Here is a 26,072-nt window from a genome sequence, read left to right as displayed (position 1 = left end):
TAGTAGAGGGTCCATCTTCCAGCGAGGAGCAGGCAGAAGAAGATGTGGCGTTTACACTGTATACGTGTACCGACGGTTCGGCCCCAGTGATTATGGAAGTCAAGATTAACGGAGTCCCAGTGAGTATGGAAGTGGACACTGGATCGGGTCCGTCGTTGATGAGTCGGGAAACTTTTGATAAACTCTGGGTCAACCCAGCTGCATGACCCAAGCTGGTCCCGGTCACGGCGAAGCTGCGTACCTACACCAAGGAACTGATACCTGTTCTTGGCAGAGCGGATGTGCAGGTATCTCATGGGGGCGAGACGCACGGTTTACCTTTGTGGGTCATTGCAGGTGATGGGCCGATGCTTCTCGGCAGGAGGTGGATGGGGAAGGTCTGTGGGAGCTGGAAAGACTTCATTCCTCCACAGACTGCTGTTCCCCGGGTTTCCAACGAGCAGTGCCGACCGAGCTGGAGGAGAAATCCCCACACAGACGAGCAGACCCTGGAAGAGCAGTTTTTCAAGTAAGGGCCGATCGCTTAGGTGCGATCCGGCGACGTGCTGCAGGCAATGAACGGGAAATCCATCGATGACCGACAAATCCGGGGGGGCCCACGTGGAGAAAAAGCTGGGCGGCGGTTGCGGCTACAGTGGAGGCCGGACAGCGGCGGCGATGGTGGCGGCTACGGTGGCCGCAGGAGAGGCGGCAGTTACTGGTACAACAGCAGGAGCGGAGGCTACGGCGGCGGCAGGTATGACTCAGGAGAACGCGACAGCTACTCAGCTGGGTACAAGAGCCAGAGCGGCAGATATGGCAGCAATTACGGAGGCCACTCTCACAAAGACAATGACTGATTGAATCCTAAGAGCCACGATCAAATTGTCTTGGCTGTTTTCCTTTCTTCTTTCCTCTTTAATCCTTCTATTCCAGAGAGTAAAACGTCATGCCAGCGAGCTCAAGATGGTGGCGGGTGGCGAGCCTCATGGCAGCAGAGCTCTGCAGACAAAGGCAAGCAGAGCAACTAAAATGGCGGCGCCCAAGGGAAGCCTCGTGGGAACCACAAGATGGAAATGCACCCGGGAGTCTTAAAAGGGCTTTACACTGTGGCGGGCCTCACAAAGAGACTTTTGTAAGGCAAGAGCGAGTCTAAATGAGCAATGTGATTTGTATGATGACGTGAGTTATGATAAGAGTTAATATTTTGATGCTGAATGGGGTACTGTGTTTAAAATAAGGGATATGTATTACGAAATCAGTTACTACCACAAGATAAAGAAAAAGAGTAAATGGATCCGTGACTAACATAATTAATGGACCAATGCGATTCTCGATTTATGTGATACATGCAAGGGTTGAGCGGCTGCAGATGAGCCGCTAAGGCAATCACCTTCTGAGAACAGAGGCAACGCACTAGTTGTGATACCCTGTCTCAGCGCAGCCCGTTACCTCGGAAAAAAAAAAGGGCAGTGTACCGCCATCGCACCTCACCCAGTGGAGCTGGGATTAAATAACTGTTCAGTGTATCTGCAACATCTGTACCACATATATGTACCATACAAATGCACTGTCTGTGTATACCTGTTTTCTGTTGGAGGTTATGCTTGTGTACTTTATCACCCATGTAAGGACTGCAAATACCATAGGCTTGCACCGGATCGAAAGCATAACCTTTACATGGGGGAGAAGAGGGAAGTGGACGGTCATGGACTTCACGGACTCACACTCACAAATCAACCAGGACGAACAAGGCCGAGGTCACCGGCAATGGCTTCTGGAACTGGGGGGGGGGGGGGGGGGGGGGGGGGGGGGCAGTGAGATGTTATGTATTGTCCAGGTACATTAAATGTATAAGTACAATGGTGCGCCACAGAGGGCGCTATGGTGGGAGATCTGAAGGTACCTGCAAGGCAGAGTATAAAAGGCTGGCAACCACACCTGAGAGGCACTCTGGAGTTACACAATAAAGGACTAAGGTCACAAGAGATTAATGTGCAAAGTTAAAGCACATGGGATTGGGGGTAGTGTGCTGACATGGATTGAGAACTGGTTGTCAGACAGAAAGCAAAGAGTAGGAGTAAATGGGGACTTTTCAGAATGGCAGGCAGTGACTAGTGGGGTACCGCAAGGTTCTGTGCTGGGGCCCCAGCTGTTTACACTGTACATTAATGATTTAGACGAGGGGATTAAATGTAGTATCTCCAAATTTGTGGATGACACTAAGTTGGGTGGCAGTGTGAGCTGCGAGGAGGATGTTATGAGGCTGCAGAGTGACTTGGATAGGTTAGGTGAGTGGGCAAATGCATGGCAGATGAAGTATAATGTGGATAAATGTGAGGTTATCCACTTTGGTGGTAAAAACAGAGAGACAGACTATTATCTGAATAGTGACAGATTAGGAAAAGGGGAGGTGCAACGAGACCTGGGTGTCATGGTACATCAGTCATTGAAGGTTGGCATGCAGGTACAGCAGGCGGTTAAGAAAGCAAATGGCATGTTGGCCTTCATAGCGAGGGGATTTGAGTACAGGGGCAGGGAGGTGTTGCTACAGTTGTACAGGGCCTTGGTGAGGCCACACCTGGAGTATTGTGTACAGTTTTAGTCTCCTAACATGAGGAAGGATATTCTTGCTATTGAGGGAGTGCAGCGAAGGTTCACCAGACTGATTCCCGGGATGGCGGGACTGACCTATCAAGAAAGACTGGATCAACTGGGCTTGTATTCACTGGAGTTCAGAAGAATGAGAGGGGACCTCATAGAAACGTTTAAAATTCTGACAGGTTTAGACAGGTTGGATGCAGGAAGAATGTTCCCAATGTTGGGGAAGTCCAGAACCAGGGGACACAGTCTAAGGATAAGGGGTAAGCCATTTAGGACCGAGATGAGGAGGAATTTCTTCACCCAGAGAGTGGTGAACCTGTGGAATTCTCTGCCACAGAAAGTTGTTGAGGCCAGTTAACTGAATATATTCAAAAAGGAGTTAGATGAAGTCCTTACTACTAGGGGAATCAAGGGGTATGGTGAGAAAGCAGGAATGGGGTACTGAAGTTGCATGTTCAGCCATGAACTCATTGAATGGCGGTGCAGGCTAGAAGGGCCGAATGGCCTACTCCTGCACCTATTTTCTATGTTTCTATGTTTCTACAGCAGTTACTACAACACCAGACTGTGTGGAGTCAGTGATTTGAGTGCTGCATACACTACATGAAGTGCTCAATCTAGGTAGGAAATTACCAAAGTAGTTGAGTAGACCAGGAACAAATGCAGCTCCATCACATTCTGTGGCTTGGGTGCATTTTTAATGGCCTTGGTTTTCGAGTCCGTAGGCCTGATGCCGTCAGCAACAATTTTCCTCCCCAGGAATTCGACTTCCGGTGCCATGAAGACGCACTTCGAATCTTTCAGTCTGAGTCCCACTTTGCCCAAACGATGTAGAACCTCTTCCAGGTTGTTCAGATGTTCGGTGATGTCATGACCTGTGACCAGGATGTCATCATGGAACACGACGGTTCTAGGGACGGACTTCAGTATACTCTCCATCTTCTTCTGAAATATGGCTGTAGCCGTGCGAATTCCGAAAGGACACCTGTATTAGATAAACAGTCCTTTATGAGTGTTGATGCATGTAAGTTTCTTCCTGTCTCAACCAGCTCCATGTCATGTAGGCCGATGCTAGATCCAGTTTAGTGAACGACTTCCCCCCGGCTAGCGTTGCAAACAGGTCATCAGCCTTCGGTAACTAATAAATAACAATACCAAATAAAAAATTTGGTTCACCATGATATTTTAATCCACATCATTCTCGATAGACAGGATGGCCGGCGAAGAGAACCTGCCGTCTCCCATGTTCGATTAGAATATGTTTTTATGAGTTTCAACTTCGAGAAGCTCCTTTCGTTGCTCCCCACCGAGACAGGCATGGTTAACAGGATCCTAAGTTCTATCCATGTGTTTGGAAACTTGTTCTTGTAACTTGAAGTTTTCTCTTCTTGAGGAGCACTGCAATCCATTGGAGGCAGACTTTGGAGATTGCCAAGTTCTTCGTAGAGGTCGACAGCGTTAATGTCAGACCCTCTTGACCATGGCAACCCATCTGACTGTGGCGCCCGGAGCAGTCAATGACAATGCCCAGCCGTAAGGTCGACCCTGCACATGACTACCTGTCTCCAACCGCCCCACGCAGTCAGTCTTTTTCCCGTCTGCATTATTTTTATAACTACTGATAACTATTATAATTTTTATAACTAATGAGTGTTCAAAGAAAATGAAAAAAGCGCGCGCATTTTTTATACCCTTATGATTTTGCTCCCGGAGAGTAATTGTCTAATTCCTGGAGACTCCAGGACAACCCTATCTATGCTCTGCTTATGGAAACATGCTTTTTCACCACAAACTTATCAGGAAAGTACTAGGACCAGGGCCGGTGCAACCATTAGGCGAACTAGGCGGTCGCCTAGGGCGGCAAAATTCGGGGGGGGGGGCGCCAAAAAATTTAATTAAACGAATCTCTCCAAGGGATGCGCTGGGAAATGGGTTTGAATCCAACGGAAATTCTCCTAACTAGAATCCTTAATAATGAACCTGCCTTGAGTATTTTGTAACTAGGGTGCGAACGGCGGTGTATTTAGTGTTATATAGAACACTGAGATCCCGCAGAACTAAAAGGGAGCAGGTTGGGGTGGGGGGTTGCGGTGCGAGGAAATAAAGGTACCCAAGTGATAATCTTTCTTCCTGGCTCGTTAATCTGATGCTGCCCTTCACTGCTCTTTCATTTAAACACCTTGACATGTTTGAAGATCAGGGCAAAGTGGGAAGATTTGGAACCGGAAAAAAGATGTAGCCAGGTGCTGCTGATTGCTGAACAACAGGAGAGCATCAAAGTTAGCAGCTTTCCTTTTTATTTCATTTTCATTGCATTTTCTTCGCTTGTGGAGAGTCGGGCTTTTGTTTTACTGTTCACACGGCGCACCATGCGAGCCGCCGAACTGTCTGTTTGGCCCCCCCTCCCTGGTGTAGACCAGCCGGCCTCCCAGAGACAGGGAGTGAAATGGACAGAGTGAAACTGACAGTGGGAGGCAGACACACTCCTGCCACCCCATGCAGATCAGCGCAACTCAGCTCAGATCAGATGAGACAACCATCCAGCCCCATGCATTAAAAGGACAAGCACTGTATGAACAGTGGGTGAAAACATCATTTAAATGGAGACCGCTGCTTCTGATTTATCCTTTTCGTCTTCCGCATGATTCTCCATTACAGATGCTAATCTTGAAAATGTCCTACTCTCTCCCATTTTTATCATACTTCTCTTTCCCCAGTAAATCATCAACTCTCTGATAACTGTGGTGCTGTATTTTTTAGTGTCTCCTGGTCCAAAAAAATGAATGAAGTGCCATTTTATATAATCTACTTTAAAATGCAACAGTATTGTCCTCTGCAGAGTGAAACATATCTGGGTCATGATACATGAATGGTCACAGGATACTCGCCAATACAGATTGTGTTGTATATACTGGTGCATAGTACTACTGGTGTATGGTACTATAGGTGCGCAGTTAACATAGACAGAGGTATACTTATAAAACTTATAATATATGTGCACTGTAAGTATTATTGGACAACCTGATTATGCAACAAGTTGAATATATTTTATCACAATAGTGCCTAGCAGCTTTTGATCGCAGGGTTTTACTGTGTTAGCAGCGATCAGCTATCGTCCTTTCCCCAGTGTTTGGAGCTTTCAAGGAATATTAATCAGCAGATTGTAAGTCGTATACTTACAATATATCCCAACATGCTGTGAGCACACAAAATAATCACTGCTTATTTCAATTTTCACAATTTATGACCAAACGTTGTGCAGCACGCTCGGGTGTTTCCTGTCTCACACAATCTTCACCATGGCGAAGACTTCGCAAGGAGCATATGGAAAAAATGAAACTCTTCTCCCAATTTGTGGAACATCTACTGGACAGTGTTTGGTCATAAATTGGGAACAATGAAATAAGTAGTGATTATCATTAATAATTTTACTTTGCATATGATAATAAACCAGTACATGTAAGACATCTTGCAATTTTTTTTCCTTTATATTGGAATTGGTTGAGGTGGAGGGGATTGGCGGGCGCCAGGTGAACAGTTTGCCTTGGGCGCCAATTACCCTTGCGCCGCCGACCCTGACTGGGAGAAAGCCAAGACTACAACATTCCACGTGGCAGTCGCAGCTTGCAGTTTGTAACTACATTTATGATTTTGGTATGCAGCAAGTAATTAAAAACCTCACATTTACAATTTGTCCCATGTTGATAGCACTAGAGCTCATTAGTTACTGTTATGTTGCTGCTTACCTGACTGTACACAGTGTAATAGCCATCTTCTCTCACAACTATTTTATTGGAAATTGCCTCCAATGCCACACCCCTCTTCGAAGCCACAATCCAAGGAATAAAGGTTGAATGATCTGCTGATACAACATTGATGCATTAATGAAAAGTGATGCAATGACATTATTGCAGTTGTGAGGATGTTATACGCTACATACTGGCTTAAATCAACAGTGTGAACAGAAAAGACACAATGAATACATATATATTTTCTAAGAAATTGCATTCATGTTTGTACTAGTGGTTTATTTAAACCGTTTGGTAACTTGACTACAATAACATTTATATTTCACCCCCTTCACTATAATATGTTTGCCTCATTCTTAAACAATGGCTGCATGTGCTGCTTATGGATTGAGAAGGCAGGGACGTGACCTCTGCCAAACACTGGCCAAACAGATATGAGGAAGACTAGTTGGACATGTGAGACTAGTTTGGTGCTTGAGTGATAACGGCAGAAGAGTAGCAACCTCCAAATTCTACCTGCCCCTCCCCACCCCCCTATAGTTTGCTGGCACATTTTGGAAAATATAATTAGATCTCGCATCCTACTCTGTGATTTATTGTACTGGCACATTAATGCACAGTGTCACTGGGTGCCCAGTTTGCATAACCAGATCTGGCAGTAAAATGCAAAATATGTCTTTGAACTTTAATCTGACTACAATGTTAATTGAAGTAAAAAGTGTGAATAAAAGGAAACTTTTGGGATATGACGGTTGGGAAACAGCTTTGCCTGATTATCATTGGGGATCAAAGAGTATTAATTGCAGAACATTCTCGAGATTAAATTGGTGGGTAGAATCCATATTGTAAATAAGTCTCGTTGACAATGAAGTTTAGAAACGAGAGGAAAGCACTTCCTATGTTAGTCATAGAACATGTGTTTAGAATTTGTGCATTGTTGGCAGTGTGATGGACTACCATTAGATAGTGTCATCAAAGGCAGGGATATGTGTTCACACCTACCTTGTGTCGCTGATCTTAAAAGCATTGGTTTGGAGAGACACTGATCTACTTCTATTTAAAAAATAAAACCAACTACAATTCAGTGGTTGTGGGAGGAGGAAGGTGAAACAAATTGATAAGATTACGATGTGGTTGATGAGATTACGATGTGGTACGATGACATTTTTCCACATTTATGAGTATAGTCACGTGGGACTTTCAACTGAAGGATATGCTCGGCTGGCATCTTCCACTGTAACAGCATTGTGCATCTTGAAAGTCATCATCATCATCATCAGCCCCTCGGAATCGAGGAAGACTTGCTTACACTCCTGAAGTGAGTTCTTTACTGGCTGAACAGTCTACTACGAGAGCCACAGACTCTGTCACAGGTGGGACAGATAGTCGTTGAGGGAAGGGGTGGGTGGGACTGGTTTGCCGCATGCTCTTTCCGTTGCCTGCGCTTGATTTCTGCATGCTCTCGGTGTTGAGACTCGGAAGTGCTCAGCGCTCTCCTGGATGCACTTCCTCCACTTAGGGCGAACTTTGGCCAGGGACTCCCAGGTGTCAGTGGGGATGTCGCACTTTATCAGGGAGGCTTTGAGGGTGTCCTTGTAGCATTTCCGCTGCCCACCTTTGGCTCGTTTGCCGTGAAGGAGCTCCGAGTGGAGCACTTGCTTTGGGAGTCTTGTGTCTGCCACACGAACTATGTGGCCTGCCCAGCGGAGCTGATCGAGTGTGGTCAGTACTTCAATGCTGGGGATGTTAACCTGGACGAGGCGCTGATGTTGGTGCATCTGTCCTCCTAGGGAATTTGTAGGATCTTGCGGAGACATTGTTGGTGATATTTTTCCAGCGACTTGAGGTGTTTACTGTACATAGTCCATGTCTCTGAGCCATACAGGAGGACGGGTATTACTACAGCCCTGTAGATTATGAGCTTGGTAGCAATTTTGAGGACCTGGTCTTCAAACACTCTTTTCTTCAGGCGATCGAAGGCTGCACTGGCGCACTGGAGGCGGTGTTGGATCTCGTCGTTGATACCTGCTCTTGTTGATAGGAGGCTCCTGAGATATGGGAAGTGGTCCATGGTGTCAAGGGCTACGTAGTGGATCTTAATGACTGAGAGGGCAGTGCGGTGAGGACAGGCTGGTGGAGGACCTTTGTCTTACGGATGTTTAGCGTAAGGCCCATGCTTTTGTACGCCTCAGTAAATGCGTCGACTATATCCTGGAGTTCAATCTCTGTATGTGCACAGATGCAGGCATCGTCCACGTACTGTAGCTCGACGACAGAGGTCGGGGTGGTCTTGGACCTGGCCCGAAGACGGCGCAGGTTGAACTGGTTCTGTAGTTTAGTTCCACTCCAGCGGGGAGCTTATTGACTGTGAGGTGGAACATGGCAGCGAGAATGATTGAAAAGAGGGTTGAGGTGATGATGCATCCATCTTGAAAGACTATGCGATTAAAAGACTCCATGCTTTGCAAACCCTCCCTAAACCCATCTGCCGCTCCGTGTCCTTCTCCTCGTGTAATACCCTCCTTAAAACTCTAATCAAGCTTTTTGTCACCCGTCTTAGTCTTAAGAACATAAGAACATAAGAAATAGGAGCAGAACTAGGCCATACGGCCCTTCGAGCCTGCTCCGCCATTGAATAGGATCATCCTCCCTTTGACTTAGCATCCATTTTTGTCCTTATACCTCTGTGAAGTGCCTAGGAGCACGTTTCTATGTTAAATGTGCTTTATAAACGCAAGCTGTTGTTGATTGCACTTTGCCACCAAAATAAAAGATAATCTCAAGGTTCTGTCTCCTACATCAAATGTATACTGTTTCATATCAGTCTTGATCAGTACCCTTGAATGTTAAATGTGAGGTGGGACCCTGAGAGGAGACAAAAGTAAGTTAGTAGTGGATAAGCAGAAACTGGCAGAGATACTTAACACTGAATTTGCTTCAGTGTTTACAGAATATTTGGGGATATTCGGGGAGGAAGTAAAAACTGAGTTGCTTACAAATAAGATGAGAAGTATATAATAAATAAAACAAAAGTCTTAGAGAAATTAATTCTGCTAAAGAAGTACAAAGTGCCAGGACTTAATAGGTTATAACTAATTTCAGGGTTCTACATAGTATTTACAGCACAGAAATAGGCCTCGCTGAATTACCTTGCTGAATTGTGCTTCGCTCAGCATTAGGAATCAGCTGCAGGAAAGATAGCTGTTCTACAAAGAAAAGATATTGGTTGGTTAATTTTACATTAATTGCAATTTATTACCACACTCTTCACTGATAAATGATTAACATGAATGTTTTGAGTTAAATTGTAGGTTATACTTCCCCTTTTTGATAGTCATAATGAGGTAATGCAGCCTTGATCCAACCATTCTTGGAACCCAAAATGTGGCTTTAATAAAGTTTCCTTCTTGGCTACAATCCAGGTAACAATGTGAAGACCTTCAAGCAACACCTTCGAGTCCCTACCATTAACACAAATGTAGCCATGATCCAGCTGTAACTCTTATTGTGTTGTCAGTATGCCCTCCAGTAAAGGAATCTCTCTCTCTCTCCTCTTCTCTTACAATGGGATCTATTCCCTCCCATTTAATCAGGTCTCTCTCTGCCCTCACATTCAGTAGATTCTCTCCCCTCCACTCAGGACCCTAGGTCCTATACACAACTCCCATTGCATAGACCATACAAAGCTAAAGTATGTGTCACATTGGTGTGCTGGAGTGCAGGCATGTGAGTGAGTGGAGAAAGAATACCTAGCAAAGGATAATAGTAGCCCTTAGCTTCAGCTACACCCTGGCCCACATCCTCAATGTTCCTTGGCAACAGGATATTCAGTTTGGCTTTTTCAAAGGAACCTAAGTTCTTAAAATTCCCATTCAAATTTGTTCCCATCTGTTTTGCTTCACCTTGGGGGTGAAATTGGTCACCGCCAGTAGCAAAAAATGAGCTGACAGCGAATCGACAGCCCGAATTATACTGCACCCGATTTTATCTTGTAATGAAGTCAATGAAAAAGAAAATCGGGCATAGTGTACAATGGGCTGTCATTCCCCATTAGCCTGATTTGCGCTATTGGTGTTGACCAAATTCACCCCATTGTCTTGCAAGCAGAGAAATAGTGTTGCGATGTTGGATGTCTGAAGAGCACCTAGAGTGAGATTCGAGTGTTGATTCTATACAGATGTGTATGCATCAGCAGGCTACCTTTTGTGCAAGCTTTGCTTTGTGGGCTCACTTTTCCAAATGCAGGTCTGACTATTTCCAGTTTTCAGAAAGTGAGTCCTGCTCACTTATGGACATGTGTGTGAAACTTGAAAGAGTTAAGAAATAGTGCCTTTCACAACTTCAGGACATTCCAAAGCACTTTATAGCCACTCTTCACACATGGGAGCAGAAAGTGAGTGACAGCAGTCTATTTTCCGTGAGGGGCGTAACAGCAGAACTTATTCTGTCCTCACCCGATAGCTATACAAGCACACATCCCAGCAGGGGTCCCTATACAGGGACCAGGAACAGGAGCTCGAGTTGATTTTTCCCTTACCCAGTCTAGGGCTACTGAAACTAAGCGGAGCTGCTGCTCTGGCTAAGATCAGCTATCACACCATAGACTAAGGATTAAACCGTTGACTTTCCTGTATGGCTCAGTAGCATACTATGCCGTGCATTTATAACAACAATAACAACTTGGATGTATATAGCGCTTCTAACGTAATAAAACATCCCAAGACGCTTCACAGGAGCGTTATCAAAATTTTTTTGACACTGAGCCACAGAAGGAGATAGTAGGGCAGATGACCAAAACCGTGGTCAAAGAGATGGGTTTTAAGGAGGTAAGAGAGGCAGAGAGGTTAAGGGAGGAAATTCCAGAGCTTAGGGCCTCGGCGTCTGAAGGCACGGCCAATGGTGGAGTGATTAAAATTGGGGATGCGGAAGAGCCCAGAATTGGAGTGCAGATATCTCGGAGGGTTATAGGGCTGGAGGAGGTTACACAGATAGGGAGGTGCGAGTCCACAGAGAGATTTGAAAACAAGGTGTGAATTTTCTAATCGAGGCATTACTTAACCGGGAGCTAATATAGGTCAGCGAGCACACGTGTGATGGTGGGAAAGAATATGGAAATGGAAGAGAATAATCTGTGAGGGCGTCGAACACTTTGAGTCTGATCGCCAGGAGCAAGCGGAGCCCAAGCACATACAGCGGAAGGAGCATTTCAACAAACCGGTCACTTCAACCAACGTACTTTCAACCACCGTCTGTCCAACCTGCGACAGCGAATGTAGCTCCTGCATTGGACTTATCAGTCACCGAAGAACTCATTTTTAATGTGGAAGTAAGTCATCCTCGACTCCGAGGGACTGCCTATGTTGATGATGATGATGGGTGAACCGGACTTAGTGCGAGTTAGGATACGGGCAGCAGAGTTTTGAATGAGCTTAAGTTTGGAGGGAGGGGGTGGTTATTAGAAAAAGTTTAACATTTTGTGTTTTACTTCTGTATTGTTACTAATGATTGTTACTGATGATACTCGGACAAATGTTTATAACTTTTGTCACAGAATATTCACATTCATTGGCGGGAAGCTGTGTGATACCAGCCCAAGTGTCAACTTGTCTTCTGTCTTGCCTTGCCTCCATGTGGGGAAATACCTAACCTCTGCTGTAATCAGGAACTTATCCTGTGGGAGAATTGTAGGGCGGTGGCGGGGGAGGGAGGTGGTTGACCCAAACAGTCCATCACTTCATGATACTGTGTATCAAAGCTGCAACCTGCTGAAACCCACACTATTTTGGGGTTTATTTTGAATGTAATTTTAGAATCAGTCACTTACTTTCACAGGATCTTGCATTTCTCCTTTTCCTTGAAGGGTTCCTGAATTCATAGCTGTTCTCATTCAGTCCAGTTAACTGCTCTTTTATTTGGAATTTGGCACTACTGTTATTTTTCAGATTTTTAGGTAGTTCTTCCTGAGGAGAATTGTAAACAAAATGTGAATAGAAATATTTTTCCCTTTGTTCTTCTCCTCTCCCCCCTAGAAGTGCTGATTCTTGTTGGTGTATTGTTCTGCGGATAGTGGCAGGCCTCTGATTCCTCATCCCACAGGTCATTCTTCATGTGTAAGTCTCCACAGTGAATGTCAACGTACTGTTCTACTACGGTAGGCATAAGAACTGATCTCAATCTGGCCAATGTCCAACACATGAACTTTCCAACAGAAGTCACAGGATAGCAATCAGAAACAGGAATCTTAGGTGACTACTTCCTCTGTGTAATTCAGGGTTGCAGAGCCAATTGTAGCTAACCAACTGTTCGCCAAACAGTTAACTCAGCACATTGAATCTAGATGCTTCAGTATCAATATGGCTCAGTTCCACACTGGACACTGCATTTACCTACCATGCCATTGTGGAAGCTCTCAAGAATGTATTTCATTTTCTCCCTTTCAGCCCTTCTCACAACATTCAATGTTCTCTGTGCCGACTCAGATGGCTCACACTGCTCATTAGTGCAGGTTTCCAAGCCTCTGCCAATGCTCTTTTTCAGCTATCGGCTAAAAGATGCATGAGGTTGGCAGTCTCACTGTTCTCTCTCTGCATCTGTAGAGAAGCCTCAATTAGTAGCAAGGGAAAAATCTGCGCCCAGTATGATGGGACAGTGCATTCTTGTGCCATCACACTACTGCTTAATTAGTTTAGTGCTGCATGTTTATGGGTGACTGTTGGCATATGGAACTCAGTTAATTCAACTTCTGAAAAGTGTTCATGTTTAGTTAATTCGATATTAGGGAAAAACACGTGGTTGGTATGATTGAAGAGAGAGAGAGAGACATAGATTTCATTTAGCAACAGCTGGTGTTTTGCGACCAACCAGCCTTCTATATTCATAATAGAATGTTCTTCTAGATCAGAAATATTATGTTAGGATAACAAAAGTCCAGAGACCAATGGTTTATGCTTACACAGCAAGGCCATGATGTTTTGTGTGTGTTATTGATGTAGACTAGTGTTTCTGGACTATGCAGTAGTCAGAGACTAACATATTAGGTAATGCCTGCTCCAATTTGATAAGAAAATAGTGTATAAATGTAAACCTTTTCCTTTGTTCGAGAGCACAGAGGTCCCCATGCCTAGGTACATATGCTCCATCCGTGACTATACTCCGTTTGTAAATTGCTTTTTATGTTGAAGTTAAAGAATAAAGTGATTATAATCAGAAGACTGAATTTGTTACTACTCAAGTGAACAAACAGAAGTTTGTTTTAAGGCAACAGTGACAGAGTGCTTAGAGCATTGATGTTTTACTTCTGGGACTTGGGTTTCAGTTTCGTCCACAATAATGGAACATAAACTATCCTCCTTGGAAGATTCAATTCAATTCCTTGTGGTGTGAGTCCACAATATAAAACTGCCCAAATATTTGGACTAAATTAGCAGGTACACTCATAAACTGGGAAAGGGTATGCTTCTGACATTGGGGTTTGGGGTCACATTATTGGGGCACAGTAGAATGAGTTCTACATATGGCCTGCACAATCATTGATAGGGCAATAGAAGGAAGTATGTCCTACAAGTAACCTATTTTATATTTGCCATGGAACTCCCTTGATGATTATAAATTTAATTTATAAGAACTAACAATTTCTTACCTTCATCAACACAAAATTGTTAAGGGGGGAGAAAGGGCACAATATTAAAGCGTGACTGATAACTGAGATTAGACAACAACATTTTGAGTAATGCTCTGCACATGAAAACAAACTGAGAGATTTAGTGGAAATGTTTTCTTACCATTTCTTTTTCATGTTCCACTGAATCATCCTCAAGATTTACTCTTGCCCTCTTGTTAAAAACATGAAGCTGTTTGTGGACATTTGCCAGTTCACTCCGTAGATCACTTATTTGCTGCAGTAAAATCACCAGCAGTGACAAACAGCATAAAACAGCCAAGAAGAGAACAGCAACCGTTACAACAAACCCTCTCGAGGTAGATCTGGTCCTTGTGTCCGGCAATTTAATCCAACATTTGGGTTGCATCGTTACTTAATTAAATAGTTTTCTTTTTTTTAGTCTCAGTCACTCTGGTACAATTCTTTTACTCAACAGAGGAAGTTCACATGACAGAAGACGCTATTTTGAAATGGGAACAGGAAATTGTAATACAGACGTTCACAGAAATATTTGCATAATTACATTGTATTTTTGTTAAAAGGGCATTATCATCTGTAATTTCTGTAACATAGGTGACTTCACTCAACAGTAAACTTTCATTTAATAATATATTTTCTCCATAAATGTTTCCATCATTTGTTTTATATAGGGGTAAATTCATAATAAAAAGCCCCTGTTCCTCATTTCAATGAATTGTCTCTTCAGAGTCAATTCACAGAATGATAGCTAGAAAGCTTTGATTGCTTGGTAACTAGTTGACAGATTGTATTGTGGATTTTGGAACGTGACACCATGTTTTAAAGAGTGGTGTTCATAAATATTTAAAAATTCATTCTCGGGATTTGGATGTCATTGACAAGTCTGGCATTTATTGCCCATCCCTAGTTGCTCTTGAGAAGGTAGTAGTGAGCCACCTTCTTGAACCGCTGCAGTCTATGTGGTGAAGACGCTCCCACAATTTGGTGGGTGATATAGTTGCCATGGAAAAGATCCACTGGAGAGATACAAGAATGATTCCTAGCTTAAAGAACCTCAGCTATTCAGATAGGCTCAAGTACTTTGGTCTATTTACTTTCGAGCAGCATAGAGTTAGAAGCGACCTGTTAGAGGTTTATAAAATAATTAAAGGACTGAATAGCGTCCCTGTTAATAGATTATTTTAGTTTAACAGATTGGGAGGACCAGGGGATACGAGTTTAAACTTTATATGAGTGGGAATAGACTGGATGTTCGGCAGTTCTTTTCCCAGAGAATAGTGAGTCTCTGGAATGTGTTGCCGGTGGTGTGGTGGGTGCTGATCCTCTGTGCGCCTTCAAGAGGGAGCTGGGCCAATTCCTGACTGAGGGAGAGATTGGATCATATAGAAGGTTTGTGTCTTTACTGATAACACTTGGTCCATGTGGTCTTCTGGACTGGTTTTGATCGCCTGAGTGGGTCGAGAAGAAATTTTAGAGAGTATATTTTCGCAAATTTGTCCTGTTTGTTTTACGAGATTACATGGCTGCGGGAGTGGACGTGGGGTGATGGGGGGAGGGGGGGGAGGAGGGGGGTGAAGGTGTGAGAGGTGCGGTGAAGGAAAGGAATGTTTAGCCATGATGGTCGAGCCCTGAATTCACCTGCTCCGACCCCCCGATCTCACCCGCTCCCCTCCCTCCGATCACACATACTCCCGGCTCGGACCCCCCAATCTTACCCGCTCCACTCTACTAACCCCCAATCTCACCCACTCACCTCCCCTCCCCCCCTTTCACCCGCTCCCCTCCCTGACCCCCAATCTCACCCGCTCCCCTCCCGACCCCCAGTCTCACCCATCCAACTCCCCGACCCCTGATCTCATCCGCTCCTGGCTCGGACCCCCCTGATCTCACCTGCTCCACTCCCCCCGATCTCAACCGCTCCCCATCCCTCCACCCGATCTCACCCAACCCCTCCCTTACCTCCGATCTTACCCGCTCCCCTCCCCGACCTCCAATCGCACCCGCTCCCCTCCCCAACATCCGATCTCACCCGTTCCCCTCCCTGACCCCCGATCTCATGCGCTCCCCTTCCCTCCCCCCAATCTCACCCGCTCCCCTCCCCTAACCCCAATCTCACCCGCTCTCCTCCCTGACCCCCAATCTCACCCGCTTCCCTCCCCTAACCCCAATCTCACCCGCTCCCCTCCCCTAACCCCAATCTCACCCGCTCTCCTCACCTAATCCCAATCTCACCCGCTCCCCTCCCCTAACCCCAATCTCACCCGCTCCCCTCCCCAACCCCAATCTCACCCGCTCCCCTCCCCTAACCCCAATCTCACCCGCTCCCCTCCCCAACCCCAATCTCACCCGCTCTCCTCACCTAACCCCAATCTCACCCGCTCCCCTCCCCAACCCCAATCTCACCCGCTCCCCTCCCCTAACCCCAATCTCACCCGCTCCCCTCCCCAACCCCAATCTCACCCGCTCTCCTCCCCTAACCCCAATCTCACCCGCTCTCCTCCCTAACCCCCGATCTCACCCGCAACCCGCCCCTAACCCCAATCTCGCCCGCTCCCCTCCCCTAACCCCGATCTCAACCGCTCCCCTCCCCTAACCCCAATCTCACCCGCTCCCCTCCCCTAACCCCGATCTCAACCGCTCTCCTCCCCTAACCCCAATCTCACCCGCTCCCCTCCCCCAACCCCGATCTCAACCGCTCTCCTCCCTGACCCCCAATCTCACCCGCTCCCCTCCCCTAACCCCGATCTCACCCGCTCTCCTCCCCTAACCCCAATCTCACCAGCTCTCCTCCCTGACCCCCGATCTCACCCGCAACCCGCCCCTAACCCCGATCTCACCCGTCCTCCTCCCCTACCGCTGTTCTCACCTCCTCCCCTCCCTGACTCCCGATCTCATCCGCTCCCGTCCCCCCGATCTAACCCGTTCCCCTCCCCTCCCCTCCCCCCGATCTAACCCGCTTCCCTCCCTAACCCCCGATCTCACCCACTCTCCTCCCCCGGATCTCACCCGCTCCCCTCCCCTACCTCCGATCTTAGCTGCTCATGTCCCCTAACCCCTGATCTCACCCGTTCCCCTCCCTGACCCCGATCTCACCCGTTCCCCTCCCCCCGATCTCACCCGCTCCCCTCGCACCCCCCGATCTCACCCGCTCCCTTCGCCCCCCCCCGATCTCACCCACTCCTTTCCCCTCCCCCCGATCTCACCCGCTCCCCTCGCACCCGCCCCCGATCTCACCCGCTTCCCTCCCTGACCCCCGATCTCACCTGCTCCCCTCCCCTCCCCTCCCCCTCGATCTTACCCGCTCCCCTCCCCTCCCTCCGATCTCACCCGCTCCCCTCCAATCCCCTCCCCTCCCCCCAATCTCACCCGCTCCCCTCGCCGACCCCCGATCTCACCCGCTCCTTTCCCCTCCCCCCGATCTCACCCGTTTCCCTCCCTAACCGCCGATCTCACCTACTCCCCTACCCAACCCCCGATCTCACCCGCTCCCCTCCTTGACCCCCGATCTCGCCTGCTCCCCGATATCATGATTTGCTGAAGATTGGGTGTAGGCTGATGGGGCGGTAATTGGTCATGTTTGAATTGTCCTGCTGTTTATGGAAACGTCATACCTGGGCAAGTTTCCACATTGTCAAGTAGATGCCAGTGTTTTATTGCGGGGAGGGGCGGGTGGGTGCGGTAATTTAAGCCTGCCTATCCTTCATCTATATACTGCTCTCTCGCTTTTCCAAACACCTCTGAACTCTCATTCAACCATCATTCTGAGGTGCAACATGTTGCAGCTTCCCAGTTGACACTGACCGTTAACAAAATGTTAGGGAGTGACACTGTTTTAGGGGTTTCTGCAAGAATGCATAATTTAGAAACAAATTATCCTCATGTTTGTTTTGTAATACCCACATTCTAAGGTAAATGATCCCTCTGGGAGTGATTACCTTTGCTTACTGAAATGTTTGTAGAAAAATGACACTGCAAAAGGCAATAAAGGTCTGGCATATAGTTGATTTGTAGACCCAGTTTTATTATTTTTCGTACAAAACAAGTCAGCCTTGTCATGTATGTAGACCATGTATACTAACTGTATAGTCACATAAGGTGTGCCACCAGAGGGTACTGCGGTGGGAGACCTGAGGGTCACCTGCATAGGTGTGCAGGGCCCAGTATAAAAGACTGCCCACCATGCTTGTGCCTCACTCTGGAGTTACAATAAATGGGACTAAGATCACAACAACTCAAGTACAATACTAGTCCTCATGGAGTCATTCATAAGAGTATTAAAGACATAACTGGCGACGAGATTACGAACTTTCACGCAAAAATGACTAACATTGCATTAGAAAAGTTCTCAGAGGGTGAAGATTGGGAAGCCTTTATGGAGCGGCTCGACCAATATTTTGTAGCAAACGACCTGGTAGGCGATGATCCGGCCACGCTGGCAGATAAGCACAGAGCTATTCTGTTGACCAGTTGTGGGCCCGTGGTCTATGGCCTCGTCAGGGACTTGCTTGCACCAGAGAAAACAACGACCAAGTCATACGAGGAGCTGAAAGTGCTCATTCGGAACCAACTCAAACTGAAGGAGAACATCCTCACGGCCAGGCATCGATTTTATACACACTGCTGCCCCGAGGGCCAAGAAATCGCGAAGTACGCTGCCGACCTCAGGAGGCTGGCAAGACCGTGTGAATTCGGCGCATCCCTCGCCGATGCGTTGCGGGATGTCTTCGTAATTGGCATCGGTCATGAGACTCTTCTTCACAGCCTACTGTCTGCCGAAACCACCGTCACTCTGCAGAAGGCCATCAGCATCAGACAGGCGTTCATGACCTCAAGTTGCAGCTCCAAGCAGGACTCAAACCCGACAAGTACTGTAAATAGAATGGCGCCTTTCACAGGCAGAACTGTGAATGTGAATCTGCTCAGGGCAGAGTGTACAGGCCCCCGAGTCCTTTAACTCAGAGTCCGCCAAGGGGTGCAAACGTAAGTTGAGTAGCACCATGCTGGCATTGCGGAAATAATCACAGAGCTCATCAGTGTCGGTTCAGAGACTATGTGAGCAAAGGCTGCAGCACAAAGGGCCATCTCCAGTAAATGTGCAAAAGAGCTGTGACTCACCACGTGGAAGAGGAGTCAGCAAATGGCTATGAATCCAGCGCAGATTACGAGGAGATGGCTAGAGAGGCAGCTCAGTCCCAGGACGAAGTATGGAGTATATACCTGCACCACAGATTGTCCTCCAGTGATAATGGAAGTCGAGATAAATGATGTTCCAGTCTTCATGGAAGTGGACACGGGGGTGAGTTAGTCAGTAATGAGCCAGGAAGCCTTTGAGAAGATATGGAATGATCAAGCTGAACGACCCAAGCTGGTCCCGGTTCAGGCAAAGCTGTGCACCTACACCAAGGAACTGATATCAGTTATTAGTAGTGCGGATGTCAGTGTATCCCATGATGGCGCGGTGCACAATTTACCATTGTGGATTGTTTCAGGTGATGGACCAATGCTACTTGGAAGAAGATGGATGGGGAAGAATCATTGGAACTGGGAAGACTTCATCCCTCCAGCGATCGACGCCCCCCGTGCTCAGAGGCAGAGCAAGCCCCCATCTTCAGTTGGACCAAGCACCATGCAGATCCATGCAGCCCCGAGCAGATCCGCGCAGCCCCCGAGGCACAGACCGCTCATCACGACTGCGTGGCGATGATCCGGCCGAGATGACCCGAACGCACCTTCCCGGTTTCAGTGGCAGGATTCCTGGGGAGGAAGATTGGATCGGAGGATGCCTTCCCAGCTTCAGTGGCAGAATCCCTGAGAAAGAAGATCGCGGCAGTCGCCATCATGGATAGGGAAAAAATGGCGTCCAAACCACAAGGTGCAGTGCTAATGGAGCAACGACACGTGGTTCCATGCAAGGAAGACGATTGGGGTAAAAGTAGTAAGGCCATTTCAAAGGAGGCCAGCAACCTGCCATTTTTGAATGAACTGCTTGAAATTGGTAACCAATGTAAAAGTCCAGCTGTAACGAGCAAAATGTTGTTGAGCGATGTCGGATGAAAATTGCAATCAACCAATGTAGTGGGCGAACACCTAACGGTCGTATATAGGTCCAGCGAGCTACCCAATGCTGTAGCCTGCATTCCTGGGACCAGAACGATGTATCATAAAGTGTCCCCACAGCTGACAGAAGTAGCCAAGCCACAGAGTAAACGATCCCCAGAAGGTAGAGTCACCAGTAGCGATACCCTGCCTCAGATCGGTTTAACATTGCAGGCAACCAATGGCATGATCCGCCATGAGCCAGAAACAGTAAACTGCGCCTATGCTCGCAGTCAGCTACCGTCATCCACCATCTGGGTGGAAAAGGCGCAGCCCACAAACCCACTCGCCACCACGGCAATGCCCAAGAGCGAAGGGTCACCCGCAACGGCTCCTCCGAACGCGACCTGGACCAGCCAGGATCCCAAACTAGAGAGTGCTCACAACGGTGCCCTCAAGGAAAGCGAGTCAGCAGTCCCCTGCGAACTGCTAGACAAGACGAGGCAGCCCCACCGTCGCTTAGACGAAACGCTCACTCGCTCAGACCGCTTCCCAGGGAGCAGCAGCGACGCTGCCCTCAAAACTGCCACCAAGCTCATGGTCTACAGGGCTGTAGTAATACCCGCCCTCCTGTATGGCTTAGAAACATGGACCATGTACAGTAGACACCTCCAGTCGCTGGAGAAATACCACCATCGATGACTCCACAATATCCTACAAATCCCCCGGGAGGACAGAGGCACCAACATTAGCGTCATCGTCCAGGCCAACAGCCCCAGCATTGAAGCACTGACCACATTTGATCAGCTCCGCTGGGCAGGCAACATAGTTCACATGCCAGACACGAGACTCCCAAAGCAAGCGCTCTACTCGGAACTCCTTCACGGCAAATAAGCCAAAGCAGGGCAGCAGAAACATTACAAGGACACCCTCAAAGCCTCCCTGTTAAAGTGCAACATCCCCACTGACACCTGGGAGTCCCTGGCCAAAGACTGCCCTAAGTGGAAGAAGTGCATCCAGGAGGGCGCTGAGCTCCTCGAGTCTCGTCGCCAAGAGCATGCAGAAATCAAGTGCAGGCAGCGGAAAGACCGTGCGGCAAACCAGTCCCACCCACCCCTTCTCTCGACGATTGTTTGTCCCACCTGTGACAGAGACTGTGATTCTCGTATTGGACTGTATAGCCATCTAAGAACTCATGTTAAGAGTGGAAGCAAGTCTTCCTCGATTCCGAGGGACTGCCTATGATGACGTTATTGAGTGGTTTTGCCACTGGATAGCCACAATGGACATCAGAATGTATTTATTTTACACTACATCTTTCCAACCATTGATGATCATTGGTGCCTCACGTTTAGCTGCTAACTGCAGTTTCTCTGCAGTTGAACTGGTGGATCCTAATGAACAGTTGGTGATATAAATTGAAACTCCTGTTTCTTTCCCTGACTTTAATAACAGATGATTTTCTAGAGGAATGTATCTCCAAAGGCAGAACGGTAAGTGTAGATTTTAACTCCTGGACGGATAGCTGGGGAGAGCCGCCCAATCTCTCACACAGGAGTCTCTGTGGGAATGAATTAAAACCAAAATGGGCGTAATAAGACAGCTGGCCAGCTGCTGGCAGGTGAAGATCAGGCAGCCAGAAGCCGCCTGCTGACTTTCAGGTGAGCTGTGAGGGTGTGGGGGATGGGGGGATGGGTGGTGTTATGTATGGAGAAAGAGTCAGACTGAACCCTGTGAGCTCAAAGTAAAGTGTGACCTTAGTCTTTTATTGCAGGTCTCCAGAGTGCCTCTCCAACCTGTGAGGCCTCCTTAAATACCTGTGCTCCCAAGAGATTATGGAATTCCTTGGGACTCGAGGGGATGAGCCCTTTGGTTGGCTGTACAGAGTAAATACAAGTTTACATATATAACAACACCCTCCCACAAAATCAATAGTGTAGCTATTTACAATGTGAGTCGCTCTGGGGCCCTTCTTGCCCTGGTTGATCGTCTCGGTGTGAAAGCTGGTATTGTTGAATCATTTGTTGGGCCCTCACTTGGCTGCTGTGCAGCTGGCCTTGCTGGGCTACCTGGTGTGTTGGGCCCTGCTGGACTGCTGTGGATGATGGGTTCTACTTCGTGGTCAACCGTGGTGCCGGTTGCCACTAGTGTGTATGTTGAGGGATCAAAAAAGGTAGGGTCCAAGATGGGTTGCTCAGGATAGTCCATGAATCTGAGTTTGATTTGGTCCAAGTGTTTCGGGTGAATGAGTCCATTTGAAAGTTTGACCCAAAACACCCTGCTCCCCTCTTTGGCCGTGACCGTGCAGGGAAGCCACTTGGGATCTTGTCCATAATTCAATACAAATACAGGATCACTGATTTCAATCTCGTGTGACACATTTGCGCTATCAAGGTATGCACTTTGTTGAAGCCGTGAACTAACGAGAGCCTTGTCTTAAGTGCTCTTTTCATGAGCAGTTCAGCAGGTGGAATCCCAGTGAGCGAGTGGAGTCCCGTGCGGTAGCTAAGCAGGACTTGCGATAGGCGAGTCTGCAGTGAACCTTCAGTTACCCTCTTCAAGCCTTGCTTGATGGTTTGCACTGCTCTCTCTGCCTAACCATTGGACGCTTGTTTAAACGGGGCAGAAGTGACATGTTTGATCCCGCTACGGGTCATGAATTCTTTGAACGCAGCACTAGTAAAACATGGCCCGTTGTCGCTTACTAGGACATCGGCTAGGCCGTGAATGGCAAACATGGCCCGCAGGCTTTCAGTGGTGGCAGCGGACGTGCTAGCCGACATTATCCCCAATTCAATCCACTTGGAGTATGCGTTTACAACCACAAGGAACATTTTACCCAAGAACGGGCCTGCATAGACCACGGTTTGGAGGGCGAAGACCATAAACTTAGCGGCGCCTCCCTGGGTACATAGCTTAACTGCGAGCATGTATTACATCTGTGAACGCAGGACTCTAAGTCCGCATCAATACCGGGCCACCACACGTGGGATCTGGCTATTGCTTTCATCATTACGATGCCTGGATGGGTACTGTGGAGGTCATTGATGAAGGTGTCTCTGCACTTCTTGGGGACCACTAATCAATCGCCCCATAGAAGGCAGTCTGCCTGTATAGACATTTCAGCTTTGCGCCGCTGGAACGGCTTTATCTCTTCCTGCATTTCCACTGGGACACTGGACCAGCTCCCGTGAAACACACAGCTTTTGACTTGAAATAATAAGGGGTCCTGGCTTGTCCAGGTTTTGATCTGCCGGGCAATGACGGGTGATTGCTCACTCTCAAATGCTTCCATAATCATGGTTAAATTCCACCCCCGTGGTGGGCAATGGCAGCCTATTGAGAGCATCGGCTCAGTTTTCTGTGCCTGGCCTGTAACGGATGGCGTAGTTGTATGCGGATGTGAGCGTCCATCTCTGGATGCGGGCCGATGCGTTGGTATTTATCCCTTTACTCTCGGAAAACAGGGATATTAGTGACTTATGGTCAGTTTTCAATTCGAATTTTAGCCCAAACAGGTATTGATGCATTTTCTTTATCCTATAGACACATGCTAACGTTTCTTTTTCAATTATGCTGTAGGCTCTCTCAGCCTTAGACAGACTCCTGGATGCATAAGCAACCGGTTGCTGTTTCCCGAAATCATTAGCTTGTTCCAATACACACCCGACGCCATATGACGATGCATCACATGTTAGTACCAAACGCTTACATGGATCATACAACACAAGCAATTTGTTTGAGCATAACAATTTTCTCGCTTTTACAAAGGCATTTTCTTGGCTTTTGCCCCAAACCCATTCGTCCCCTTTTCGTAGTAAGACATGCAGTGGTTCTAACAGTGTGCTGAGACCCGGTAAGAAGTTACCAAAGTAGTTCAGGAGTCCCAGAAACGACCGCAGCTCCATCACGTTCTGTGGCCTCGGTGCGTTCTCGATTGCCTCCGTCTTCGCGTTGGTGGGCCTGATACCGTCCGCCGCAATCCTCCTTCCCAAGAACTCCACTTCAGGCGCAAGCAAAACGCACCGAGCATTTTAACCTGAGCCCCACCTGGTTGAGTCGACCAAGAACCTCCTCCAGGTTCTGCAGGTGCTCGACTGTGTTCCCACCTGTGACCAAGATGTCGTCATAGAAGACCACGGTGTGCGGGACTGACTTCAGCAAGCTTTCCATGTTTCTCTGGAATATGGCCGACGCTGATCGGATTCCAAATGGGTATCTGTTATAAACAAAAAGACTTTTGTGCGTGTTGATGCAGGTGAGGGCCTTCGATGATTCCTCCAGTTCCTGCGTCATGTCGGCTGAAGTCAGATCCAGCTTCGTGAACGTCTTTCCTCCCACCAGTGTTGCGAAGAGGTCGTCGGCCTTTGGTAGTGGGTATTGGTCCGGCAGGGAGAAACAATTGATAGTTACTTTGTAATCGCCACAGATTCTGACTGTGCCATCTCCCTTGAGGACTGGGACAATAGGACTGGCCCACTCGCTGAACTCAATTAGTGAAATGATGCCCTTTCTTTGCAGCCAGTCTAGCTCAATCCCTACCCTTCCTCTCATCATGTATGGTACTGCTTGCACCTTGTGATGGATGGGTCGCGTCCCCGGAATTAGATGGATCTGCACTTTTGTTCCTTGGAATTTCCCAATGCCTGGTTTGAACAGCGAAGGAAATTTGTTTAAGACTTGGGCACACGAAGTGTTGTCAGCGGGCGATAGTGCTCGGACGTCATCCCAGTTCCAGCGTATCTTTCCCAGCCAGCTCCTGCTGAGCAGCGTGGGACCCTTACCCAGTACCACCCAGAGTGGCAACTTGTGCACCGCTCTATCGTAGGAGACCTTTACGGTAGCACTGCCGATTACAGGAATCAGTTCTTTTGTGTAAGTTCTCAGTTTTGTGCGAACTGGAGTTAAGACTGGCTTTGAGGCCTTGTTGCACCACAACCTTTCAAAAGTCTTTTTGCCCATGATGGACTGGCTTGTGCCCGTGTCCAGCTCCATTGACATCGGGAGTCCATTTAGTTCAACATTCAGCATTATCGGGGGACAATTCGTGGTGAGTGTGTGCACCCCATGTACCTCTGCCTCCTTGATCTGAGGTTCTGGTTCATCGTGATCCTCCGTGGATCTGTCCTCCTCTGCAACATGGTGGTTTGCAGGTTTAACAGGATTTGCAGCTCGCCTGCACACTCGTTGGAGATGTCCCATTGTTCCACAGCCCTTGCAAACGTCCCCTTCGAATCGGCATGAATGGAAACGATGATCACCTCCGCAGCGCCAACAAGGTGTTAATGGCCTTGCATTCATTACCCTTGATGGTGGGACTCAGATATCAGGGATATGCAGCTGCAGGTATGTGTGACCTGCCCTGTACGTTATGATTCGAAAACAACATCACTTTATTCACAGTACTTGTAGCAGCACTTGTGTGCTGAGAGATTTGCTTCGTATTGTCACTGGTGGCAATGAACACCTGGGCTATCGCTATGGCTTTACTCAAGATTGGGGTCTCTACAGTCAAAAGTTTGCGAAGTATGGTTTCCTGGCCAATGCCAAGTATGAAAAAGTCTCTGAGCATGTGCTCCAAATGTCCTTCAAATTCGCAATACCCTGCAAGGTGTCTTTGCTCGGCGACATAACTCGCCACTTCCTGGCCTTCAGACCTTTTGTAGGCATAGAACTGGTACCTCACCATCAGAACGCTTTCCTTTGGGTTCAAATGCTCTCGGACCAGTGTGCACAAATCGTCGTACGATTTCTCCGTGGGTTTTGCTGGAGTGAGCAGATTCTTCATGGCCATACGTTGGTGCCCCGCAGACGGTGAGGAGGATCACCCTTCATTTGGCAGTGCTCTCTTCCCCATCTAGCTCATTGACCATGAAGTATTGGTCGAGTCGCTCCACGAAAGTTTCCCAATCATCTTCCTCCGAGAATTTTGCCAGGATGCCCACTGTTCTCTGCATTGTTGGGTTCGCTACCTGTATCTCGTCGCCAGTTGTTATGTATGGAGAAAGAGTCAGACTGAACAATATGAGCTCAAAGTAAAGTGTGACCGTAGTCTTTTATTGCAG

At 47.6% G+C, this 26,072-nt stretch overlaps 1 protein-coding gene across 1 annotated transcript in view; it reads right to left on the bottom strand.

Moving 5' to 3' along the window:
- The window catches only part of LOC139265123 (tumor necrosis factor ligand superfamily member 13B-like), a 45,817-nt gene extending 31,425 nt beyond the window's left edge, over positions 1-14,392 (bottom strand). Inside the window, exons 1-4 of the mRNA XM_070882032.1 lie at positions 14,114-14,392; positions 12,157-12,292; positions 9,482-9,538; positions 6,330-6,442 (exon numbers count right to left, since the gene is read on the bottom strand). Of these exons, the coding sequence (XP_070738133.1) occupies positions 6,330-6,442; positions 9,482-9,538; positions 12,157-12,292; positions 14,114-14,359 (552 nt within the window). The 5' untranslated portion in view covers positions 14,360-14,392. The remainder of the gene's footprint in view (positions 1-6,329; positions 6,443-9,481; positions 9,539-12,156; positions 12,293-14,113) is intronic.
- Positions 14,393-26,072: the final 11,680 nt, after the last annotated feature.

Source organism: Pristiophorus japonicus, chromosome 6 (genome assembly GCF_044704955.1).
Source record: "Pristiophorus japonicus isolate sPriJap1 chromosome 6, sPriJap1.hap1, whole genome shotgun sequence".
Taxonomy (NCBI): Eukaryota; Metazoa; Chordata; class Chondrichthyes; family Pristiophoridae; genus Pristiophorus; species Pristiophorus japonicus.
Note: the sequence above shows the minus strand (reverse complement) of the source record. Positions and strands in the feature narration are given on the sequence as shown.